The sequence below is a fragment of the Epinephelus fuscoguttatus genome, linkage group LG11, assembly GCF_011397635.1.
Source record: "Epinephelus fuscoguttatus linkage group LG11, E.fuscoguttatus.final_Chr_v1".
NCBI classification, from domain to species: Eukaryota; Metazoa; Chordata; class Actinopteri; order Perciformes; family Serranidae; genus Epinephelus; species Epinephelus fuscoguttatus.
This window is the reverse complement of record NC_064762.1, coordinates 41,466,321-41,493,740: the sequence shown is the minus strand read 5'-3', so window position 1 is coordinate 41,493,740 and position 27,420 is coordinate 41,466,321. Positions and strand designations below refer to the sequence as shown.

The 27,420-nt window shown below is 39.1% G+C and overlaps 1 protein-coding gene across 4 annotated transcripts in view; it reads left to right on the top strand.

Moving 5' to 3' along the window:
- Positions 1-23,342, top strand: part of cnih3 (cornichon family AMPA receptor auxiliary protein 3) — a 284,350-nt gene extending 261,008 nt beyond the window's left edge. Inside the window, exons 5-7 of one of the 4 annotated variants that reach the window (XM_049590757.1) lie at positions 8,629-8,775; positions 9,473-9,528; positions 21,708-23,342. In XM_049590757.1, coding sequence (XP_049446714.1) covers positions 8,629-8,775; positions 9,473-9,500 — 175 coding nt within the window. In that variant the 3' untranslated portion in view covers positions 9,501-9,528; positions 21,708-23,342. The other 3 variants (XM_049590755.1, XM_049590756.1, XM_049590758.1) reach the window with 3 other exon arrangements.
- The last annotated feature ends 4,078 nt before the right edge of the window (positions 23,343-27,420 follow it).

Sequence of the window (27,420 nt, the reverse complement as noted above, 5' to 3'; positions counted from 1 at the left end):
AGAACTAAACTATTAGCTATCCTCCTTAACCTCATCATCAGTCCTGTGTGCATGTATATTTTGTTGAACTACATGGGAATTACATCAAGTGTTACAAAATCCTTATGTCACACTCCAAATACATGAAGATTCATTTTCAGGTGCATTATTGAAGATTTCATCCATGCATGACTTGTCAACTGACCATAAGAAATATGAATGTACATTGTAATTTGTCAATGACAACCACATGTCTGGTCATTTCATGGTTGTGAACAACCAATGTACATGAATTACTGCTAATGGATAGTTTATGCATGTCCATACTGTATGTATGGACATGCATAAACTATCCATTAGCCACTTTTATGGCTGCATAATGATGGCAGCTTCCTGGTTGAATTGCATTACCCATCATACCCTGCAAAACATGATTGGAAAATGTATATTCTCTGTGGTGGGCTCTGTGGACTAAATGACTAAAAACCAGCAGTCAGCTATATTAGTGCAAGTGGTCTGTTACATTAATATCCAGTCATCCATTCTTACAGAATCCTGTTCATTTGTGTCAGCTGTGGGGTCAATTACAGGCAAACTTCTCCCATTAAAAATATCGAGACAATCATGTCCCAGTACATGAACAGCTCTCTCTAAAGGCAACAGGCAGCAGCTGAAATTCCTTTTGTGTGTTTTCTCATGGTGACTCTCAATAGCTCCATTTCAACCAAGCAGTCTGGTATGGTTCAGTTCAGTTCGGTACATATTTTCTCCATTTCCACTGTGAAGAGTTGTGGATGGTACCCATAGAATCATTCCAAACTGTCCCAATTTTTGGTCACCCGTCTGTTGGAGTACCTAGCACACAGATCTGGTACTAAAGGGTGGAGCTAGAAACACTGCAGTCCATTGATTGGTCAATAGAGGACGGCCACTCTTGCTCAGGGCTGAGTTATGGCTGGTTTTGAAGCTTATGTAACCATTGTTCATACTGTGGCAAGTATATGTCAGCAAAACTATGACATGAAAGGATGTTTGCTGCATCTGGCAGCAGCTGTAGACTGAAAAAAATAATAACTCTATTCACTGGGCTGACTATTGGCAGCTTTAAAGGTGGAACATTTACTTGTAATATTACTCAGTGAATGAGTTGACGCTATGAATCCATCAACACACCTTAAATTTCAATATGAAAACTCTGACTATTAGTTTTTATTGTCTCTCTTGGATGACATACACTTTTAATAATGAGTGGATCTTCAAGAGTTTAAAAATATATATTAATTTCAATTGGATTATGTGAACAGCATATATTCTTATCTTCACTTGGAGCAAAAAAAAAGTGTTGTGAGGCATCATTCCTGTGGACTATTTGGGAATTTAAACTTCTGCATTGAATCGACGCTGTAGCTATGGCGTATGCTTTACGTCAATGTAGAGACTACACCGTAGCCTGACGTGCACCTCCCCAGAAATGTAACTACGAGTCACGGTGACGCAGACCTCCTGTCTGTTGCTGTAAACTGAAACCATTTCTCTGAGTGGAAACAAAGCTTATATTTACTTTCATTTCACAAAAAAGAAACAATAAACTGTGAAGACAGTAAAACCCCCACTAAAATAGCATTTTAAGTCTTGTGTGAGATTTATCCTTCTGGGATTTATACTTTGGGATTTATCCAGATTTTATAAAAGAAGAGGAAATCTCTCCTCGTTGCTAGGCTTATTTAAACAATGTAAAATGCCATAGGCTGGCACTAATAACGTTAGCATTTTGTATTTGTTTGGAAAATGTGTTTAGTGTGACAGTTGTTTTGTCGGTGAATCTTGTGAGTTGTAATGGAGCCAAATTGTGTGCCATTACCTCTGTTAAATGTTGCTGTTGTCCTTGTCTATATGAGAAGCGGGAAAGATCGCAGGCCGCTAGGCTAATCCATATAATGTAAAATGCCATAGGCTTGTGCTAATGACATTAGCATGTAATATTTGTGGGGAAAATGTATCCGGATTAACACAAGTGTTTGTCTGGGAATGCTGCAAGTTATAGTGAAGCCAATTTATGTACTTGTGTTTGAAATTGTCTGTATTAAGCCATATTTAATGTGTGTTTTGGGTGTGTGTGAATCAACCAAACCTTACAGCACTTTGCAAAAACCTCCACCACAGACTAGCATTTTGGAGCTGTAACTGCAGTGACACAGTCACACCACTGCACAAGTAAAAATACTTACAATGGCATAGGTGACATGAGTAGGCTAGTAGTAGTATTACAAATCCCGCTTATGTCTGCGGGGTTACTTTTAGTTCCATACTGAAAGTGGAGGGTGGAAAGGGGGCTCTTGAGTACTCATTTTCTGTGTGACATATTTTTTGTTCCATGGGTATAACAGCCCTGCTGAAATAAGTCTCACTGGGGTGTCAAAACTCCAGGAAAAATTTCCCAATTCCACAAAATTCCCTAAACCCACTCTGCTATTAATCATTGCCAGGTTTTTTTCTTTTGGTGACATTGCACATCTTCATTTTATACAGCTTTAAAGAGAGCTGTTAATGTTTGCAAATATTGGTTATGCTGAAAGGTGAGCAATTACATGTGCAGTTTCTATTATAGGTTGGATTTTTTTGTCTTCAGGTTTTCAATCAGTCAGCAAGTGATTGATGGTTGTAATTTGGAACAACAGAAAATGTTCCATTGACAATTCTTTTTTTTATTGAAAATCATTGTTTGGCTGATTTTTTTGCACAGCAGATGGAGATGTAGTTCACTAACTGAGCTGACTGGATTTAGAAACTTAAAACAAACCCCAGCACTGATACCTTTAGAACCACATAACTGACTTGGGTGAAAATACAGGCCCTAATTGCATATCCATTCAAATATTTAATCATACTTTGTCCATCTCATTGGAAACTTTAACATGTTGCTCCCAAACTGAATCATATCCAATGCTTCATATTAGAACATTCTTGCAGAAAGTAAGTGGATGAAGAGGGTGTTCCTTACGTACTGTTACATGTGTCAAGCTTTCCTTTTTAACATGGCACACATGCAGTTCACAGTGATAACAGTGGCAAAATCAAAGTCTCATTTCTAGCAGGTGACCATCAGTTTCATTGTCTAAAAGGGTTTTTAGCAGTTCTAGTTTGCTAACTAACATTAACTCTGTGAGCTGATTAAAAACTACTTGTTATGAATTAATTACCTGTAATGAACCCTGTAAAAGGGGTCTTCAATATGCACTTGGTGGCTACATATAACATCCCTGTGCCAAAAAACTAATGCTAGAGAAACCTGATCTCAAAGAAATACGTGAAATGACCACGACCTCTTAACACCGCATTCCGTGGTGGCAGCACGTAATGAGTTAAAATTATGTGCCGGTTCCACGGAAACAATGCCAATGTAAAGTCAGTTAGGATCCATTGTCGTGGTGGACACACGGATTCCCTGGTTCAACAACGTCATGTCAACCTCATTTTCCTCAATGATATCTTTAACATTCCTGTATACACACAAAAACACCAAAGTGTCCTTGATAACTCAACAATATGACAGGTTAATGTCAAGGCCATAAAATAAAATAAATGTATCTTGCCAGCTTTTGATAGCGTAAGGCTTAAAGAGCATTGTGCTGTGGGTGGATGGGGCGCGTTCCACTACTGTTTTGTAGCTACTGTCTGCCGTTTGTGGGCTTCATTCCATTTCAAATTGCTGTCCGTTTGCCGTAACCGAATCCAAACGCCACTAATAAATAAATAAATAAGAAGAGAAAAATAAGGCTGAGCATGGAAGAAACAGAGAGGAAACACCATCACAAGGAGCCGTCTGCACCAGGAGGTGGCTGCTGCCCCTGGCAAACCGGCCACGCTCCACTCCACCACGGGAGAGCGGACCCCAAGCCAGTGCCACAGAACCAGCGTTCGCCCCTGGGTGCACACGGCACCCACTGAGGAAACACTGGAGTTAAGAACTAAACTATGATAAATGACATAAAATATTAAGATGTAGGCCTAACATAAAATAAATGTGTTATTTAATAAATTAAAACATATAGCCTACAGTAGATAAAAGTAGAGCATGCTAAAAGTAAATACAATAATAGGCTAAATAGTATCTAAGCAATAATAAAGTCTCTAAACAATAATAAATATTATCTAAGTTATCTATTAGGCTACCATTCCACTCTGTAAATAGATTTTAAAATTTCAGTATAATTTTAATATTATTTTTGTTTATTTCATTATTGTTATTATTGGTTTACTTTTTAGTAGTATTTTATTGTCTGAGGATGACTCATTTTAGTAAATATCTACAGCAAAAAAGAAGAAACAAGCAAAGAAACAAACAAAAATCATTTTATACACTGGGCCTTCAAAGTGCTCTCTGAAACTAGACCTGACATGGCTTGTGTCCAAAAAATAATAAATAAACTTTGTCGTAGAGCTAAACCAAATACATCATTGGAAAGGTCTCAACCTGGAGAGTAACATATGTCAGTATGAAGATTCTACATGGCTCCTGCTTTGAGCCATTGACCTTTGAACTTTGACTTCTGTATATGTTTGAGGGCTTATAACTCAGCAACTAAAGGGGGTACAGACATGGGACCAACTGTTATAGAGAGCTCTTGACCTCAACTATCATGTGAGTGTAGTCAACAACTGGGGGTGCTGTCAGATATGGATAAAATATGGATAAAATTTAAAATCTGATTTCACAAATGTGTTTACCATCCCCTTAAAGTCCACAGTGTACTCTCAATTAAGTATTTACAACTTCCAAATCTAGGAAAAACACTTATAAATTTTAAAAACTACAATTCCCTAGGACCTCTATTTTAGCTAATACACTAGAAACAGCATTTTTGGGATGGTAGGTTTTTGCGGCTTGTAAAATAGAGTTGTAAAATAGAGTCGTAAAAAGATACATCTACTGAATATATCAAATGTCTAGTAAAGCCGAACTATAGTAATGACACTGCACCTAGATAAAATATGTTAAGAAAAAGTAGGGATGATGGTGAATTTCAGATATTTTATATTTTGGAGAGTTGTCAAATAGTGTCGTAAAAAAAGTAAATCGATTGAATATATCAAATCTAATACAGCCAAACTATCATATTATAATTTTTATTAACAGAAGAATATATTTGCCATTTTAATATCAAGAACCCTTTCATGTTTTTGTGTGTATACAGGACGTTGTTGAATCAGTGTCTCTGTGTGTCCACCACGACAAAGGATCCTAATTGACTTTACATTGGCATTGTTTCCATGGTACCGGTATGTAATTTCAACCCATCCCATGCTGCCACCACGGAATGCGGTGTTAAGAGGTCGTGGTCATTTCACGCATTTCTGTGAGATCAGGTTGCGCTAGAGCTATGATGCTTGATGTTGAAGACATGGAAATAATTAGCCCGATGTGGGACATCAGCACTCTTTATGTTACTCTGTGTTTAGGTCAAAGTTAGGGATGTCGCGATACAAAAAATCCAGTAGTTGGTACCGATACCAGTAAAATAACATGATTCTTGATACCAAAGTCAATACAACTGTTAAAAAAAATTCCTAAGATCCCATGTCCTACTTAAACAAGAAATACTTAAAATATTTGCATATAAAATAACATTTCTATCAACAAATTGATATTACTTACCTCTTTACCTATTTTTCGTTGTAAAAAACATTGATCAGCAACCGCAAAAAACTCAATAAACTATTGAAATATTTACTATTTAAATCACGCTAACAGCATTTGAGCCAACCACATGAATGTGTGGAATTTCGTTGGTTTCATTTACTGTTTGTCCTGTCCCGGTGCAAATGGCGTTTTTTGACATCCGTGGTCCAGTTGTGGAAAAATCAAACGTCCCAGTACAATAAATCAAACGCACCCTAACCGCTGTGTTACGGAAGTAGACGAAACACAGCCAATACTCCATTAAATGTCATACAGCTCATCAAAAAATATCCCAATCAAAATCAGCAGCATAATAAGCAGATATGTTCCATGTTATTTTGTTTAATTTCAACAACACAGAGAGCAGCTTGAACAAGCTGCTGCGCAGTCACGTACTGCTGCGAGTGAAATCCCTGATCGTTAGCTCTGCACAGCTTGTGTACAAGGCTCCGTCCAGCATGGACCAAAACACAGCACGGATGGTTCAAAAGCAATTCGGAACAAGTTAAAAGCAATTAATAAACGGACAAAGTGGTGTTTAAAACTGCGTATATTGTGACTGGTGACTGGTTCTGAATGTGGGCTTTAGCAGGCAGCCACTCTCTCCTCTTCCTCGTCAGCCCCTTGCTCTGAATGTAGGCATGGACTGTAATGCTATATGACGTATACTGTCCCCATCAGTTCCGGGAGAGTCATAGCACCGATTCTTACGCTGGTATCGGTTCTTCCAGTTTTTCAAATAAATGAGTATCGTCGGGTTTTTTTCATCATGGAGTCAAAAGGTATCGCAAGTATCGGTTCTCATGACATCACTAGTCAAAGTATTCCATACGCAATCCTTGGGGAAAAATTGAAACATTATTTTTTCCCCTGTTATCTAGAGTTACTTTTGTGATGCAACTGATGTCTACTTTTTGCCTGTAATGACAAAAAAAAAAAAAAAAAAATCACAATTTCCAAAGCCTGCTTCGTCCTTATTTCTTTCTGAAAATATTGCAGTCTTCCTTGGTCCCTCTCCAGGCAAACATACATAAGCAGGCAGTTGATATCTGTGAAAAAACAAACAAACCCTGAAACGACTGCTGGATAAAAACTCAAAGCTAGCTACTTGATTTTTCCCCAAAGTAAACGCTATGCAACCAAATGAGTATATGTTGAGTGCTGCTGCTAGGAAATAAAGAGCAGCAGTAAATGACCCCGACCCCGTCCTGAGGCCAAGGGAGGCTCATGAAAAGGTTTATGGTTGACCCTTAAATGGTATCACGTACAACAATTTATTTACTGACTTAAATCACTGACAATACAAGCTGGACTGCAGCCTGATAAGCCAAGTCAGAATGTCTCAGCAAAAATCAGGGGCTCCTAAAGAAAAAGTCAGGGTACAGAAAGAACAATAAAATGAAAGGAGCAGAAAAGCAGAAGACAAATAATAGACAAATAATGCTCCAAAGGTATGCTTAATTTCAGTGTAGGAAATAGGTACACTGACATTTTCAAAATGGTGTATTCAAATATCTCTGCATACTGGGGTCCCTCAACAGTCAACAATTGGAATTGCATAAATTGGGTATGATTCGAAAACTGAGAGTTGACACTAATACACTCTTTCAGTTTTGCACACAATTTGACCAAAATTTAATTTAAGTAGCCTTAAGATTGAATGAATAAATGAAGAAAAAATAGAATTCATTCACTCCTGATTTGATCTTATGATTTAATACCTTGAAGTAATTTCTTCAATCAATGTTTGATTTAACTTTTCTCTAATCATTCATTGGTGGGCATTTTTTTGTGCCAGGACATGTGTATACCTTTGCTTTTCAAAATAAAACAAGGAAATAAATCTGAAAAAAAAAAAAAATCTAAAATAATCTGCCTGGAGCCGCAAAAAATATTTGAGCCTTATAATGAAGGTAACACTCTAAAATCACCCATCAACATAGGTCTCAATGAGCATTAACTAATATGTTTTACCATGAGGTGGCTACTCCGCAGTGGGCTATTTATGATTGTTTGGTACTCAGACTTTTTGGGTTGGCAGTGAAAGCAAACAAATATGTCCACGCACTGTTAAATTATCTATTGTCCGCTAAGACTTTTTTTTTCCAATTGGGAATCTGTGCTTAGTTTAGCTAGAGAGATCCAAGATAAACCACCACCACTGAGGTTCAGCAAAATTCAAAGGAAAAGGTGATAGGCCATATGACGAACATTTAGTTGATGAAATGTAAAAACATTTTTTAATTCTGTGTAATGGCTACACATTTTTACAATTGAGAATCTAAGAATCACTTAAGGCTTACGACAGTAAAAAATGAAATTTTAAAAAGTAGCTGTTATTAATTTCTATATAATTTTGCCAAAGCCAAAGGGAGCCACTAAAGAGGGGCGAAAGAGCATCATGTGACTCGGGAGCCACAGGTTGTCTGCCCCTGTCCTAAATCCTCAAACACTAGCAATCTGGCTCTCATAATGGATCTGACGGCCATGGACGAAGCTTTTTCTAACATAACCTGTAGCCCCACAGTTAAAGATATTTAGCTGTGCTACTAAGATTTAAAAGTAATGCTAGTTTTTTTTTTTTTTTTTTTTTTACAAAAGGTCATAAGCATGCTAACATTTGCAGCTAACATTAAAACAGATTTTATTTAATCAATTCCTTGCACTTTTACTATGCACCCTACTGAAGAATGTGGAGAAATCCAAAGCTTGGCAGGCCTGCTGTGCCTAGTTACAGTTGCTTAACTGTGGACAGTCGAACAGTCACTTTCCACAGATTCATCTATTTCACCCATGTCTGCCGCATGATGGTGCTCCCCTAACTCATCGTGCCATCTTTTTCCATACATTTTCCTTCCCCATTTCCTTCCATTCTCTCCCCACCTTCGTTCATACCTCCCTGCGTCCCCCCTCTCCCCGGGGGTCTGGAACGGGTCAACTACCCGCGATGTCGTCTTTGCCCTCTGTGGTAGGTACTTCCATTCCCCGACGGACACTAAGGAGCTGCTCTACGACCCAGCATCCGTGATGAATGGCGACACACTCAAATTCTGCCTAAAGGAGGCCTGGTGCAAGCTGTCCTTCTTCGTCCTCTCCTTTTTCTACTATCTCTACTGGTGAGCATGTTGCAGTCAGTGTGGGACAATAATTGGATTGGATTATTTTACATCTAGGGAGATTATGTCAATTTGATTACAAGAGCTACAGTAAAAAACTATGCAATCAAACTAATGCTAAAAAAAACATGACTTAGACCAGGTTGTGAAGGGAAATGGTTCAAATGTAAATAAGGAAATTTAAAAAATGAACTCTCACATCACATCATGTTTCCCAATCTATTTTTATCACATAGTTTATTTCACAGCTCTGATGAAGACATGTGAGTGCAGATCACTGAATAAAGTAACCATTTCTCTGGCAATCACATGCAAGTTCATTCACCTTTTGTAGATCTGTCAGGTTACCTAGGTTAGTATTTAGCCCACTAATGTTAATGCATGTGATGTTGGGAGAATTTGATTCTTTATTCTTCACTGAAGAGCACTACCAGAATGCTTATTGGATAGCAGAGGAGTAAAACTGCTATACATTGGTTAAAATGTTTGTTTTTCTGTTTTTATACGTAAGAATGTTATTCTGTATATGATTGTGTTTTTGAAAATGCAGTTTCTTTTTTGCCTATGAAACTAATGTTTTTGCTGTAATGCTGTGCTGTTACATGATAATAATTCACACAATGTCCCTGTTCTTGTCTAATAATGCTGTTATTAATGACTCCGGATTCTTGTTCCATGTGTCATGTGGGTGCTGCAGTGTGTGGAACCTGGATATATCCCTCTAATAGGTCTTATCAATGGAAACACTTAAAGGTACAATCCTTACTTTTTTGACCTTTCATTTTATAGTAGTTAATTGAGACAAAATAACATTTTTTAAAAAATAAGAAAAACTAAAAAAAACAAAAAAGACTCTAATGGTCTTTCATATGGCCACCATAGCTGATCTTGATTTGTGTAAAGGTTGCTGACCAAGGCCCTGTGTAAACATATCCAGATATTTTTGTAAATGGATATTTTTCCTCTCCATTTTGAAAAATAATTCCATCCACACAATGTTATTTTACAAAATATCTCTGTCTACACTAGAACCCTAAAATGACTCAGCAACAACAAGCGCTCACGTGTGCAGTGTTCACACAGACAACATTGCTGCTGCAGCACTACTGCAGAGCTGCCTGCACTACTACTACTACTACTACTGCAGTTCCATAACTGAAAGGTACTCCACATACTTAGGGAGCCATACAAGCAACTGCATTATCAACAACATGGTCCTGCAAATATTTCACAATAAAAAGCCTTGTGTTTACAAATGAAGGGAATCTGTCCATAGAAACACTGTCAGGGGACTTCAATTTTGAAATGGAAATAGGGAGTGTTGATACAAAACTTATAGTTTTCATGTCTGTGACAGACGTAAACATTGAAAGTGTAGTAATAGATGATAAAATGTCAATATGAGTGTCAAAACAACATTTTTACTTTTTATGTGGCTCACCTATTTATTTTTCGCCTATTTGTTGCTGAAAATGTGTGTTACACGCAAAAATAGGCAAGCCAAAAGACTCCTTTTCTCTAGATGTTCTGGAGCTGAGCAGCATCAGAGCCCGCCTGTGGTCCAGGCATTAGCTGTCTATCTCTGAAGTGTACAGAATAGCTGTACCTTTTTAAAAACACCTACTGGCAATCTCATCACGGCTGATTCCTGTTCAATTTAAGAATGAAGAAGTTCACTTAAACATATGAGTGATGCTCTGGATGTGTAAAAGTTTTCCTTTCACTCCTCATCAACAACAATCCCACTCTGGAAAGTGTCACACCACCTGCTGGTTTGACTGGTCCTGATCCAAAACTGACGGTTTTAGTGGATTTTAAACCCCAGACACTGAGGTGGAGCAAATACAGTGGGTGGGTAGATGTCTCAGCTCATTCATGAAGTGGTGAGTTCAAGTGTAAAGTTGTCATTAGACCAAGCTGTGCTAACAAAACATTAGCAAACCAGTAGTCTGCCATTACTGTTTCAAATGTTGGCTCATTCCACAAAACAGCAGTAGGCATGCGTAATTTGAGTAGATTATATCAGAGTTTTGATCTTCACCTTAGAGGGCACATTGAAAAGTATCTGTTTTAGTGATCTAAAACTCTGTTTGTGTGTGGATGAGAGGCCCAAACGTAGTGAAAAATATCCATTTACAAAGACAGGGCCTACATGGATTTTAGCTTTGAAGTTCTTGAGATTGGTGTGGAACCATGTCAGTTACTGATTGTTGACATGTCAACATTAGCACAGAAGACTTTTTTTGATGATAAATTATTCCTTTACCCAAAAAGGATTGCAACTTTAACATGGAGTTGTTGTTGTATGTGTGTGATAATCCTGTGAGTAAACATTTGACACATAAAAGCCAGTCCTATCCTTGCAGAGAAATGATGTGCTGCTGCTATGTCCTATTAGGAAGAAGGTGCTTTTACAGTGTGAACATGTTTATCACAGCACAGATGAGGTGCTGTTTCTTGTTAATGCTAAGATTTTTTAGGTATTTTTCAAGATAATGTGAATTGTTTTCTTATTAGATTGCAAAATACCTGATTTCATTCCCTTAGCAAAAGCACCATGTTCTTTCAGCTACAGCTAATATAATACTGATATTATCAACAAGAGGATGTCTTTACTTTTTTAACCCATGACCCCTTCATATACAATCGCAAGTTGGGTCACCCATGATCAAAATGTCTTTTACCATGAATAGTTAAGTAAGTAGAAGATAAAGTGATCTCCAAAAAGCAGGAAGTTCAAGATATCGTGGACATCAATATTTTAAGCAAGATCAGTGTACTATTTTTGTTTTGTACAATTTTAGAGTGAAAAATCAAAAGGAGGACCATGCAAGAGTTTGGGCACCCCAAGACATTTGAGCTCTCAGACAACTTTTACCAGGGTCTTAGACCATAATTAGCTTGTTGGAGCCATGGCTTATTCACAATCATCATTAGGAAAGGCCAGGGGATGCAAATTTCAAAGCTTTATAAATACTCTGACTCCTCAAAACTTGTCCCAACAGTCAGCAGCCATGGGCTCCTCTAAACAGCTGTCTGGCACTCTGAAAAGGCTATAAGAAGAGAAGGTTATAAGAAGATAACAAAGGATTTTAAGGTAGCTGTTTCCTCAGCTAATTATAAAATTAAGAAATGGCAGTTAACAGGAACTGTGGAGGTCAAGTTGAGGTCTGGAAGACCAAAAAACTTTAAGAGAGAGGATTGGTAAAAAGGCAAATGAAATCCCAGTTTGATTGCAAAAGACCTGCAGGGAGATTTATCAGACTCTAGAGTGGTGGTGCATTGTTCTACTATGCAGAAAATTTCCCTGTGTCCTCACTACAAAATTCAGTGTCAGAAGTTTGCAAAGAAATATCACCACAAGCCTGATGCATTTTGGAAACAAATCCTGTGGAGTGATGTGAAGTTAAAATAGAACTTTTTGGATGCAATAAGCAAATGTATGTTTGGAGAAAAAGGGAGCAGCATTTCATAAAATGAACACCTGGATCAATCATGCTTTGGGCTTGTCTTGCAGCCAGTGGCACAGGGAACATTTCACAGGTAGAGGGAAGAATGGCTTCAATTAACCCAAACTTTATCTTTTTTGTTATTTTCAAACTGTAAAGGATTGAATAAAAAGGTAATCTTGCTTAAACTACTGAAGAAATGTGTCATCTTTGATGCCATGCCTTTGGGAGATCAGTTCATCTTCTACTTAACTATTCACAGTATGTGTAATGTGGCACGATTGTCACATTTAATAGATGGCCTTTGCAAATTATGTTTCTCACTGACAGCCATAGTATAGGCTACTTAAACCTCCAGTACATATAGACAATGAGATTATAGTGTGCTCCCTCCTGGCATGGTATAGTGGTGTAACTTAGGGAAGAAGAGCTAATGCTATATGCTCATTCATTTCTCATCCATTTTCATACCAGTACCTACATCAATTAGTGGACGATGTTAAGTCACCTGTTTTAGGTTCACCTTTTGGTGAATGAAGGACCATAGTGGTTTTTATTATTTTAGCTAATTTATTTCAAAATATGTGTCCTTTTCTTTCCTTTGCATTTCAAATGTTTTTTTGAAAAAAATAATTTTAAACCCGCTTCACTGTGGCTTCAGCAAAATATTAAAATGGGTGTCTGTGGTTGTAAACTATGATTCACCTTGAATTTACACCATCTTGCTTCTCCATTGTACTCCATCCTGTCCTGCTTTAGCTCATGCTGTGTTAGAGACCACTGGCAGCAGCAGCAGCAGCAGCAGCAGTGAGGTACTTCTCTTCAAAGCAGTGCAAGGGTCCACTTCCTTTCAATTCCATCATGTTCTACAGGGTGGTTTTCTTGAAATTTCTATTTGAATTTTAAAAGTAAAATAAATATATATTTTAATATATTAACCAACCATTATAACTAATAGAAAATTTTGACAAAAAAATCCCAGGTTGTAGAAAATCAGAATCATCTGTTGTTGTCAGTAAAGTGCAACACACACAGCCGCAGGTGTGGCGCTGTGGCCTTTAAGTGCCGCCCCCAACACACATTGGCAGCGGCGCGCAGTGGCACCTTCAACGTGTATTTCCCACACCAGCCCGCTAGGTGGCTGTACCTACACTAGTTGCCAATAGTTGCCAACTGCTAGTAACGGAAGAAGAAGAGGAAAAACTTTGAGGCAACAACAACCTGGATTTCACGGGTGAGTTTCTTATCAAAGTCGTCTTATTAAAAATTTGAAACAACCGGAGTTGATACTATGGCGGCGCCAGTGTGGGTTGGTTCATAGAATATAATGGAGGCGGGCGTTTTGATGCTCGGTGTATGGCGGCAGTGTGTGTTGCACTTTAGGTTCTCATAATTCATGTGTATGGATTTAAATGTTTGATTCTAATGACATGCAATAGCCGAAAACAACAGGTACTTTTTATAGATGGTGATGGTCAGTATAAACAGTGAGCCACTATTAAAATGTTGAATTTATATACCATGTACAAAACTGGTTGAATTGGAGGTGAAGTGACCTAAAACCTGCTTCATGAGGCTTGCTTCTGTTTTCTTGCCTTGTGACAATGACCCTTCTTCACAGCTCCCCGAAAAACCACACACACTCCACTCGCCTGCTTTTTAACCTAAAGACCCCTTTTACACCTTCACAATAAATTTTACTGCACACACTAACACAAACACAGGCATTAAATATCACACATGGCAAAATTTTGCATGCCCTCACAGACCTTTGAATGATAATGAAGCCCTGCCTGACTAACGGAGTTCTCCTCAGAATGTGATCTTTCCCCTCCAAACTCTTACCTTTTATTCTTCCTTTTTTTCTCTCCTGAACTTGTTTGTGTCACAGGGAGGCCTTGTCAAATGTGATGCACTCCAGTAACAAGCACTTTTCTCTTACAAGATGTATACAGGTTTTCCATACAAACCCTGTGGTCTATAGCATGATGTTGTATGCTGCTACCTGCGTGCTACCTTGCTTTATGTGTACAGGTCTAATCATTCTATTGTATTTGTTCTTCCCATCTTCCCAGGCATGCTTTGTATTTACCAACACACAAAGGCATAAGCACACACACACACACACACACACACACAAAGTCAATTTCGGCTCATTAACTAGACAAATGTTAAAAGCTGAATGAACATGAAATAGTGACAGCTGCCACTAAATGATAGCGCTTGATATAAAATGTTATTTTGCAGGCAGGGAATTATGACATAAAGCCTTCATTTAGAGAACATAGAAGTAATCATCAGGAAAATGTGCACATTCAAACATTAAAGGGGGTAAGCCCCCTTGTCAAAAAATTCATCTGTTAGGAATACTGTGTTCTTCACTGGTATCGCTGCTGTGCTGTGGACCAATATGTGGCCATGGATGCATTTTCAGTGAATCAGAAGCAAATGTCAATGTTCATGAATTGTTTTCACTTGTATCACAATGTTCATTGAAGTGTACGTGTTTGCCAATAGAGCAGATACAGTTTTGAAATTAACACACTGTTGGCATTTCCAGGTTGATAAGTTGCCTGATGAAAATTAACATTTTTACAGTGGCATTGTATGCAAACTCAAGTTTTTTCTTTTTATGATGTCCATGTTGTTCGTTTATCACATTGGCCGATTGGATGCACTGCCTTAAAATATGGTACACCTTCTCACTCCCTTTAGGATGAATTGCAATGACTTGGGTGATTCTCTGACTTTTCCTCCAACCTGGTCTCACTCTGAAGTCACTGAAAACCGTCGGTCAGACACCAACGAAAAAAGCTGTCCTTTCACATCGGTATGACACATGGCCGGTCACCATTATTGTTTAACAGCATCCAGCATCACAACAGTGAAAGTTAAAGTGGTGGAAGGGGTGGTGGATGGGTCCAACAACCCGTGACTTTCACCCGGGAGGCCAGTGTTTGCTCTCCCGTAAGATTGTGAAGCCAAACCCTGTTCTGTTTTACTGAACCCAACCACGTGCTTTTGTTCCCTAAACCCAAATAGGTGTGTGTGTTAGCAAAACTTAACCACGTGTTTGTTTTTGAAGATAAAAACTTCAATTTGCAGTGTTGTACTGACATAGCACACGTAGAGTGTATGCAAACATTACATTTCCTATGAAAACAGAAGTGTGATTTGAAACAGACAGTGCATGTAACAGGCTGAAGTTGACACGGCATCTCATAACGTCAACAGCCAATGCACTCAGGATACCTTGCACATCATATCTCAACGATTGCATTTGTTCAACAACAAACGCACACTGTTGCGTTTTGCTAACAACAGCACTTGGTTGGGTTTAGAAAAAAAGAACAGGGGTCCATTTCAGAAAGGAGGTTCAACAAACTCTGAGCCTAACCCTGAACTCTGAGTTGAGTAACTCTGAGATGGGAAACTCTGGGTTACGGGTTTCAGAACAGGTGATTTTAATCAGTTCAATCAACATAGAGTTTGTTCACTCTGAGTTAAGTGCGCGCACCACGACTTTAAAATGCCGTCATCAATGGAGCCCCGATACCACGATTCACCATGGCAACAAGCTACAAGAAAAGGTCTGCTTTTTTTACTCCTCTGGAGTTGGATATTTTAATGCGCTCATACAGCGAATTTGAAGCTTTTTTCAGGAAGAAGAGTAACACGGCTGCAGCAGCGAAGGAACGGGAGTCGGTGTGGGAGAAAATTACTGCTCGAGTCAATGCGAAAGTTTAAATAAATTTTATACATTTATACAATTACAATAATGTTAGGCTACAGATGCAAACAGGTGGAATGGTGTTAAAGCTCAAATTTAGTTCACTTCGATGCAATCCCACCTAATTATTTTTCAAATGAAAATGGTCTAAAAACAAGTTACTTTTAGGTGTGATGTTTTGACTAGAAATTAGACATTTTGACTAGAAATAAGACATATAGCCTATTCTTGGTATGATTTTGAGGATGCAGTCTGACATTTTGAGACAGTCAATCTACCTGCACATTAATCTGAAAAGAAATTAAAATGACTAATCCCAGTCTGAGGTTGCACCATGTCATTAACTGAATATGATTTATAATCATAAATTTTAACTGATTTCTACATCATTCACCTGCAATCCTGTGGAACTCCTCCGTGATGACCCTCACAAGTTTATGTCCAGGGAACACAACACAAGAGTTTAATAGACGTTTCAGAGCTAGGCACACTTTTCTCACGGCTCTGCAGACAATGGCCTTACTGATATATTCTGCATCTCGATATTATACAGAAAACTCCCGTTTGCAAAAAAACAAAGAGCAACACAAAGAATCTGGGTAGATGAAAGTGCACGTCCACGGTTGGTGACGTTGGTTATGTCACGACAGATGAGGTTATGGATATAAATGATGGACTGTGATGTGAAACTGCACCGTTCAAAAAGAAAATGTTCTGGAAATGATAATACGTCAATTCTGGGCCTGTGAATAATCTCCCGACGAATGCGTAACTCCCTCCTCAGTAACACTGCCTTTTTGTCCACAGGGTCCTCCAAGAACGGACATGAAATGGTCAAAAAAAGTAGATTTAGAACTAGAACACACTTTAGGATCCGACTTTACCTTGAGGACAGATGATCAAACTCGCGGAAACCCGCGCGACACTAAACGAACGAACGAATGAATGAATCACACTACGTGTGTGGCATAAGAGGGAGGAGACAGCTAGAAACTCGAGGTTCATTGAAGAAAACATGCTCCCGACCAGGTTAGGTTCACAGAGTCAGTTGCCATAGTAACTGACACCGAGCTTCAGTTACCTCGCTTTCTGAAAGGGGCTGGAGTTACTCCGCTTTCTCTGGTTTAAGTTACCTCCCTTTCTGAAACGGAAAACCCAGAGTTTCCCTCATTTCAGGGTTAACAGACTCAGAGTTTTCACTAAACCTGCTTTGTGAAACAGACCCCAGTTTGGCTTTCTTTCTTACAGGAAGGGAACACTGGCCCCCTCGGATGAACCCACCCACCACCACTCCTGCTTGCCCTGCTCTGACTTTGCTGCTTTACCATTCGTTGTTGTCCCGCCATGTTTCCCCCTGATGCCGCCAGGCACCGTTAAACAATTATTGCAACCGGCTATGTATCACGCCAATGTGAAAGGTTGGCTTTTTTTCATCAGTGTCTGATGCTGGAAGTCACTGTCCAAGTACCGGTTTGTGACGACTCTGGAGTGAGACTGGGTTGAATATTTTGCTTGCTTTCCTCTGTCAAAAACTCCTCTTAAAATTTGCATTTGTTTATCGTGCTTACTTATACTTTCTGATGATAAACAATTGACATATGACAAATATTTAGACCAGCAGCAAAGGATTAGCCTTCCAAGATGGCAACAGCACTCCCAGAATACTCCGTGATCCCCATTCCCTATATTTGCTTTACTTTCAACCAAAAACCTGAAAACATTCCCATTAGCCTCAGCTGTACTCTATGTTTAGTGATGATTAGCAAATATTAGCATGCTAACAGGCTAAACTAAGATGGTTAAAATAGTAAACATTGTGCCCGCCAAACATCAAGATGTAAGCAATATCAATGTGGGTATGTTAGCATACTGATGTAGCTATTCAAGATACTACAGAAATCATGAAAAGCTACAGAAAGCAACAAAACACTGATGCAGTTCTATAATGATAACTTCTGCTATTTGGTAGGGATGCATGATATTGGATATTTTGGCAGATATCCAATATGCTGATGCATAACAACTTATTTGGCCGATAGCCAATATCGATATTGATATATCCACTTTTTTGGCTGATTCTGACAGTTAATTTTAAAGCTAATATCGGCTAGTGCTGATGACATGCCAATTCCAGTAGTTCATTTAAAAGCTGGTATTGGCCAATACTGCTGATGTAACAGTTATCAGCATGTTGGCTAATTCTGATAGTTCATTTCAGATTGGGTATTTAGAGCTGCACTAAGCAATAATCAGCAGTAAGTTAAATGTTAACCTGTAGTTAAAGTAAATTATTAGAAATTGTTTGAACATAGTGAAATAGTATTATTATTACACACTCATATTTACTCTACTGGTCCTGGATCTTAATTGGACTTGGACACATTAATAATACAATTCCAGGTCTACTGAGAACAACAGACAACCCAGCTGGATGGAAATCATTCAAGAAAACAGAGGTCCTATTAATGTTCTTCTCGTCCATGGCATATGAATGACCATAAAAATATTACAAAAGGCTTTGAAATGATGATCTATGTTTATTTTTTTGAAAACCTAATAGCTAGCACTAATTGTATTAAATGAGAAATGAAAAATATGATCATGTGCAAAAGCATAAAAATAATGATGAATATTTATCAAATTAAAAAGCATGATATATTTTTTTCTCTTAGTGTCAGCATATTCCTCTTTGCTGCAGTATCTCATGTAACAACTCATATTTTAGTATACATCGTGTTTTGTTTGTTTTTATATCTAATTAGGCTGTGAAAGTAAAGGAGCTGTATTTTAAAGAGCTACAAGTCCATCTACTAATGATGAAGCCATTTCTCAGAGGCTTTAATGGGAGGAGGTCAAGTCCCAGAGGAGGAACCAGCCTTTCACTCATGATCAGATACTCACATACATCCTCTCCTTTCTCTCTCTCTGTCTGTGGATAATTGTGATAAACAGAGTGAATTTGCAGTCTTCTCACCAGTAGAGACTAACTGAGGTGTAAGGAGCTCGAACAGGCCTCTGGGATGAATGCAAATGTTTGGAATCATTAGTTCCTGTCAGCGAGGTGTTGATCTGTTTTTGTCAAGTCACAGCACCATGAAATAAGTGTTGAATCCTGAGTCTGTGATTTTGGCTGTTGGTTGTTATTTCATGCAGTTCTTTATCATTCTCTTTTTTTCAGGTAAATGTCACTGTGTCAGAAAGCATATAGTATGGCAGAATCCCATCTTTATCAATGGTTTACTGATGGTGAAATCATTTTGTCACTTTGCAGAGATGTGTGCTTTACAGCTTGCTTTTTACATGCTCATTGCACTACATGATCATCAGCTTTTGCTTTTTCTTTTGCATTCAGTAGCAACTTTTCCACAGCTGCAGTCTTTTCAAAAATGAAAAAACAACAACACAATCATGCCAGGAAGGATTGTTGTTTTTACATTTTTATATCATGTAGAAACCTGAAGAATACACACACACACACACACACACACATACATATATATAGTACATATACATATTTACATATATATATATAGAGAGAGAGAGAGATAGATAGATAGATAGATAGATAGATAGATAGATTTATATAGCAATTAAAAAAATATTTTATTTGTTTATTTATTTTTTCTGAAAAGATGGATTTTGCTTAACTTTGATAGGTTCTCTGCTCTGACAAAAAGCTTTGAAAAGCATCTGCATTTGAAGCACATGAAGGCCACCTCCCATTGTTTTGTACTGTAAATGCGCTGTGGCTTCTCTGTCTACATGCTATAGTTGCCACGATTGTAGTGAGTGCAATTACAGAATAATGGTAGATGCTAGAGGAGTGCATAGAAGACAACACTTTGTTTAAAACAAATGGAAGGCGCCGATGCGGTTGTGTTGCATCATGAAATCTTATCGAGGAAGGAAGTTTTAAACTGTAGTTATATGATTTTGAGGGCTTATCAGATGCCAAACCAGTGCACTCTGAGTAAGGATGAGTAAGGATTTTACAGTTCTGGGAAGTTATCACAGTTGCAATCCTGCTACTAACCTGCTGCCATCAAACAGGGATTTGCTATTATATTCCATTATTACAGGACTTCCTGCTTAAAGGTGTGTCTTTAACTGATGATGGCTTTTCTTGAGTGATGACATTTAAAAGCAGCAGCATCATTCGACTTGCCTTTTATTGAAGAAAAGCCGCAAAGTTCCACTAATTCAGTGATAAATACATTTAATTTCCTGCATTTCCTTGATTCTTCACTATAAACGTGCCCCATTATTTTGTCATGTAAAAACTTTTTGTGACGCAGCAAAATAAGGAAATGTTGAGTTTCTAAGCAGCAACTTCACACAACTTCTAATACAGCTGATAACAAGCATGAAACAGTAAAATAAAGTAAATTTCTGAAGTAAATATAGGACACAGGAGAGAAACTAAACTCCAAACCACAGAGATTCAGTTAGAAGCAACAAAAGTACTGAGAGCTGAACACACAGACTTTTAAAAACACCTTTCTCTCTGGTCTCCTGCAGACAGAGGTGATTAGAGACTTGCAACACACATGGTTTAATTGAGGGGGAGAAATGGGGAAATGGGGATCGGGGATTGGCTGCATTCTGCGCGATGTCACCGCTACCTGCTCAAGGGTGAGCAGCCCCACTTTTGGACCTACACAGGAGAAGGTCCATCTCTGGTGCAGCTTTGCGTGGCATGGCACATAATTGATAATGGATATGCAAAATCCAAAAGTGACAATGGAAAAGGCCTTTTGGTGTGTCAAAGCCTTTAAAGCACTGGAACGTATGCTTGCAGCACACCGTGTCACTGGATGATTTTGCCAGAGCCCTCTTTGTGAACGAAGCTGTCTCATCAAAGTAAATGAGGAAGCTGCCATTTTTTCCTGCTGTGCTCATGTTGATCGGCACACATTCTAAAGCTGCATTCACACCAACTTGAGCTCTCTTTGAAACACAGCCCCTCTGACTCAGTCGCCCGAGTCCAGTCCAATGACACAGCAGGGATGCCAGTGCAACGTCATTTGGCAAGACACTACATTGGCCAAGCAAATATGGGCTTGTGTATTTAACTGGTGGATGACTTTGTAATGTGAACATCATATTTCTGCTGTCTCCCTTGATAAGATTAAATTGCTGCTGTGAAAACTTTCTGAGTTGTAAAATCCCATATCAAAACAGAATTAATCATTGTACGGTGTTCTGATGCCTGATATGCCTTTAAACTCATGGACATATTACTCAAATTAGACTTCCCGGGTTTGTTTCACTGGTACTTTACACCACACTCCCACCAATGCAGCAGCCCCTTGTGTTGTTGTAATGAAGGGCAAATCTTGATGAAGAAGCAGCATTACTCTGAATAATGCAGACCATGACAGAAAAGCTGCAAAGAGACATCACAGATAAATGTTTGCTGTCAGCAACTAAATAAATAAGTCCACTTGTGAGACTCTAACTTCTAAGGCCACAAACAGACTTCCCATTAAATCTGTAAGCAGTTGAGACAGCAGTACTGAGATGAATCAGCAGGAATACTGACTATGGATTAATGAAATGTTTGAAAACACACACACACACACACACATACACACACAGTGCTCAAAAGCTTTATCTGAAAGCCTCAAGCAGGCCATTAGTTTATTTGAATTATGTAATACTCACTTTGTCACCTTCTGCCTACCTGTCCAATCAGAGAGGTGTTTACTTGCTTTCCATTTCCTGAATTCCTGTTTGTTCTTCTTCTGTTTCAGTATGATCTACTCCTTGATTACCTCATATAACGACTGATATGTCAGCAACTGGAAAGAAACAAAAACCCTCTGGATACGCAGATTGCCACTGTCTTATTTGAGAATAGAAAGTGAAGAAATTTCAAAGTAAAGAAGAGATTTTTTTTTTTCTTTTTTTGCTGTGAAGTCAAACAATGAACTGCATGGGGGTCAAGCTTCTTTTCTGACTAGTCCCCTTAAGACAGAAGAACATGTTTTATGCTCGCCTGTTTATAAAAACTGAAGACAGTCCTGTTTACAGTTTGACTGGTCGTAGCAAGACCCGAGTTAATCACTGCCTGGCCAACGTTTGTACCACACACACACACACACACACACATACACGCAAACAAAAACACATTTTAGCACACATCCACAGCCTCCTCTGGAGTGGCACGGTACTTAACTGTACAGTAGCAGCGCAAGTAGCCCAGGGGACGAAGAACACAGTAGCATTTGCACTGTTTGTCTCAGGCACAGCATGGTGAAGCACCGTCCAGCACAGCACAGCTCACCAACCCTCAGTCATTCCTCCTCCTCCTCAATGTCTCACAAACTGTAGCTAAACAGACGAGTCCAAAACAAGGGATGAATGGATGAGATAACACTGTACAGAAAAGAAAACATTCTGGGGGAACTGCCAGAGCAGCCAGTTCTCTATATTTTCTCCTGGACAGCACAGTCCATGGCCCATAGGTTTTTCTTTTTAACATTATGTGAATGGCTTTTGTGACGTGTGCATTTTGGTGTATTCTTTAACAAAAGGCATTTCTAATTGAATTATGATCTACAGCAACCAGTATTCTATACAGCAAATGCCTTCTAAGTGTTGTCCTAGTGTCGTTCTATTGTGGGAAACTTTTCTAAAACTCTGACTAAAAACTGACACCTGTCGAAGCTTTTATAGTAGAGGAGCACACATTCTTTGCACAAATAGTGTCTTGCACAATATTCTCAATATTTGGCTTTATATTAGAGATCAATTAAGATAGTCTAGCCACACAGGTTAGGGTCTTCCAACATGTAAAGATATATCCAGCCCTATTTAAAGATGGGGGGACAATGTGAATCTTTTCTAGGTTGATTTACACCATGGACCATAATGATGTCTTTTCAGTATTGAAATGTATTTATTTATGTCTGTTTATGAGATACTGATGGCTTGCCTCCATGCACTACCTTAAACTAAATATTTTTTTCCAATGTAAGCAGACCATGATAAGACAGAATGAGTAGTGAATAAAGCAGAAGGTGAGAAAGGTGCTGAGGATTGATCTGTCTTTCTCTGTGATTTGAATAAAAGCAACTGTAGCAGATGATGCAAATGATACATGAGAGCTGTGTGAGCTGTCTAGGAATATTGAGGTACCGTACAGTGATCCCAGAGAGAAAGTTGCTCCCTTCCATATGCAGGTCAAAGTGTCTTTCACAGAGACACGAGCAGGCCAAGGGCTTGAACCTGCCTCTTCCGTGTGTAGCACAATTTTCTAACCACCATCACCTTCACACAGTGAGCTCACTTCTTAAGCTGCTACTCCAGGAGCAGATAGGAATGCCCAATTCTTGTTTTCTCTTATTCTAGTTCCAAGCATTTTCTATTCTTACTGTGTATGTGACCAACCATGTTGAATTTAGATATTGTTTATGAAATAAAGTATTTTAAAATTCAATGATTTTTGTCTTTATATTCATTAGTGTACAGTTCCACTCGTAATAGTTTATGTATTATGTTGAAATATGTTCTTATGCAAGACATGCATAATTACAAGCACAAGGTAAGTTTTTTTTTTTTTTTTTTCAACCAAGATACACATTGCTCAATAAAATTAAGGGAACACTTAAATCACACATCAAATCTTGATGAACAAATTATTATATTGCAAAAAAAACACATTCAGCATTAGGTGGAATAAGTGAAAAGCAAGGCCGAATAATAGCGGCGTGTTTTGATAATGCAATCAAACAGCGTCTATGTATTCCTTGACAGGAATGTATTCCTGTCAAATACGGCGGCCATAGGCTTACAGGCAATGGAGAAGTCCGGCTCCATAATGTCCTCTTCTTGGCATCATGACTGCCCAAAAGTACCTGGACAGCCGAGCCGTGGCAGCACACGTATGTGGCGTGTCAGAGGAGAATGAGCCATTCACATTTCTCTCTCTGTGGCAGGTAACGGTCCACAAACCTCACCGCACTTTAGGGACTGTTCTTTACTTATGAAGGAACTGTTCTTTACTTGTCAGGGGAGGAGGGTGGCTGGTTGATTTTTATTTTATTTATTTATTTTATTTTGATCTCCCCTACATTAATCACTTATTGATGCTGTTTTTGAAGTATGAATCAGTCAATAAGTAATTTATTCCATTGAAATATCATTGATGTATTATAGAAAAGTGATTTAACTTTTTATAAATGACAAAAGGCACATCTGCCTCATTTTCGCTGTGGTATCGTGATACTACTCAGAACCATGATACTTTCACTGGTATCGTACCGTGGGTCACAATTTTGGTACCGTGACAACACTAATCTGGAGGGGGTTCATCTGCAAAAACTAATGGTATTCGGTACTCGGTACTCTGTATTCGGCCAAGCGTTTAATTTTATTCGGCTTTGGCTTCGGCCACAAATTTTCATTTCGGTGCATCCCTAAAATTATTCAAGTTTAAAATCTTTACTGGTGTACAATGAATAATTTGTTAAAAGAACAAAATGACACAACAACAGTCAATGGAAATAGAAATCATCAACCTGCTGAGAGCTGGATCTAAAATCACATAATCACATAATGTGGCTCAGTAGTATGTATGGTCCCCAAGGGCCTGTATGCACTCATGACAATGTCTAGCTTAATCCTGACAAGGCGGGTGGTGTCCTGGGGGATCTCATCCCAGACATACAGTACAGGCCAAAAGTTTGGACACACCTTCTCATTCAATGCGTTTTCTTTATTTTCATGACTATTTACATTGTAGATTCTCACTGAAGGCATCAAAACTATGAATGAACACATGCGGAGTTATGTACTTAACAAAAAAAGGTGAAATAACTGAAAACATGTTTTATATTCTAGTTTCTTCAAAATAGCCACCCTTTGCTCTGATTACTGCTTTGCACACTCTTGGCATTCTCTCCATGAGCTTCAAGAGGTAGTCACCTGAAATGGTTTTCCAACAGTCTTGAAGGAGTTCCCAGAGGTGTTTAGCACTTGTTGGCCCCTTTGCCTTCACTCTGCGGTCCAGCTGTCACCAGCAAAACACCCCCACACCATCACACCTCCTCCTCCATGCTTCACAGTGGGAACCAGGCATGTGGAATCCATCCGTTCACCTTTTCTGCGTCTCACAAAGACACAGCGGTTGGAACCAAAGATCTCAAATTTGGACTCATCAGACCAAAGCACAGATTTCCACTGGTCTAATGTCCATTCTTTGTGTTTCTTGGCCCAAACAAATCTCTTCTGCTTGTTGCCTCTCCTTAGCAGTGGTTTCCTAGCAGCTATTTGACCATGAAGGCCTGATTCGCGCAGTCTCCTTTAACAGTTGTTCTAGAGATGGGTCTGCTGCTAGAACTCTGTGTGGCATTCATCTGGTCTCTGATCTGAGCTGCTGTTAACTTGCGATTTCTGAGGCTGGTGACTTGGATGAACTTATCCTCAGAAGCAGAGGTGACTCTTGGTCTTCCTTTCCTGGGTCGGTCCTCATGTGTGCCAGTTTTGTTGTAGCGCTTGATGGTTTTTGCGACTCCACTTGGGGACACATTTAAAGTTTTTGCAATTTTCCGGACTGACTGACCTTCATTTCTTAAATTAATGATGGCCACTCGTTTTTCTTTAGTTAGCTGATTGGTTCTTGCCATAATATGAATTTTAACAGTTGTCCAATAGGGCTGTCGGCTGTGTATTAACCTGACTTCTGCACAACACAACTGATGGTCCCAACCCCATTGATAAAGCAAGAAATTCCACTAATTAACCCTGATAAGGCACACCTGTGAAGTGGAAACCATTTCAGGTGACTACCTCTTGAAGCTCATGGAGAGAATGCCAAGAGTGTGCAAAGCAGTAATCAGAGCAAAGGGTGGCTATTTTGAAGAAACTAGAATATAAAAGATGTTTTCAGTTATTTCACCTTTTTTTGTTAAGTACATAACTCCACATGTGTTCATTCATAGTTTTGATGCCTTCAGTGAGAATCTACAATGTAAATAGTCATGAAAATAAAGAAAACACATTGAATGAGAAGGTGTGTCCAAACTTTTGGCCTGTACTGTAGATCAGGCATCAGTAAGCTCCTGGACAGTCTGTGGCAGTACTTGGTGGCGTTGGATGCACCAATGCATAACGTCCCACAGGTGCTTAATTGTATTTAGGTCAGAGGAACGAGAGGGCCAGTCAGCGGCATCAATGCCCTCATCATCCCGGGACTGCCTACACACTCTGGTCACATGAGGCCAGGCATTGTCCTGCACCAGTAGGAACCCAGGGCCCAGCATAAGGTCTGACAATCGCTCCCATCCCAGTACCTAAGAGCAGTCAGGGTACCGTTGGCTATGACACGGGGATCTGTGCAACCCTCCAAGGATATGCCTCCCAAGACCATCACTGCCAAACTGGTCATGCTGGATGATGTTACAGGCAGCATAACATTTACCATGGCATCTCAAGACTCTTTCATGCCTGTCACATCTGCTCAGTGTGAACCTTCTCTCATCTGTGAAGGGAACAGGTGCCAAAGGCAGACCTGCCAATTCTGGTGTTCTCTGACGAATGCCAATTGAGCTGCATGAGGCTGAGCTGTGAGCACAATTCCCACTAGAGGGCGTTGGGCCCTCATGCCTCTGATATGGAGTCTCCTGACAGTTTGGTCAGACACATGCTGAAAGTCATTTTTTTAGAGGTCTAGCAGTGCTCCTCCTGTTCCTCCTTGCTCAAAGGAGCAGATACCAGTCCTGCTGCTGGATTGATGCTCTGCTCTCCATGTGTAACAGCAGGTCTCCTGGTATCTCCTCCATGCTCTTGAGACTGTGCTGGGAGACACAGCAAACTTTCCTGAGACTGTATGTATGGATGTGCCATGCTGGAGGAGCTGGACTATGTGTGCAACCTGATTAGGCTGCAGGTACCGCCTCATGCTACCAGTAGTAACAAGGACACTAGCACACAAAACTAGAGAAGAATCAGTCAGGAAGGATATGGAGAGAGCAATTATGCATGGACACCACATGCAGGTGAAACAGATTCACAATCACTTGTGCGATTGAAATCCCTGAACTTTAACTGACTTGATATTGTAAGATTAAGTGTTCACTTAATTTTTTGAGCAGTGTACATATGCACTAAGGGTATAATTTCAAAAATTATGATACCAGTACTTTTAATGTGATACCGATAACAATTTAGTACTTCATACAATATCCCTATGTAAACGGTGTGGCATGTATTCTGTAGGACTTCATTTATTAGCCAAGACTTTCATTTGCTTTAACCACTAGATAGATAGATAGAGAGAGAGAGAGAGAGAGAGAGAGAAAGAGAGAGAGAAAGAGAGAGCATTACTACACTCCTTTTACTGTGACTGAGGATTACAGCACCAACAAAATACCTCTCTTTATCCTCTTGAAACAACCAAGCTGGCCATCGGTGTTGTTAGGCATTCATCCATCCATCCATCTTCTAACCGCTTCATCCTCTTGA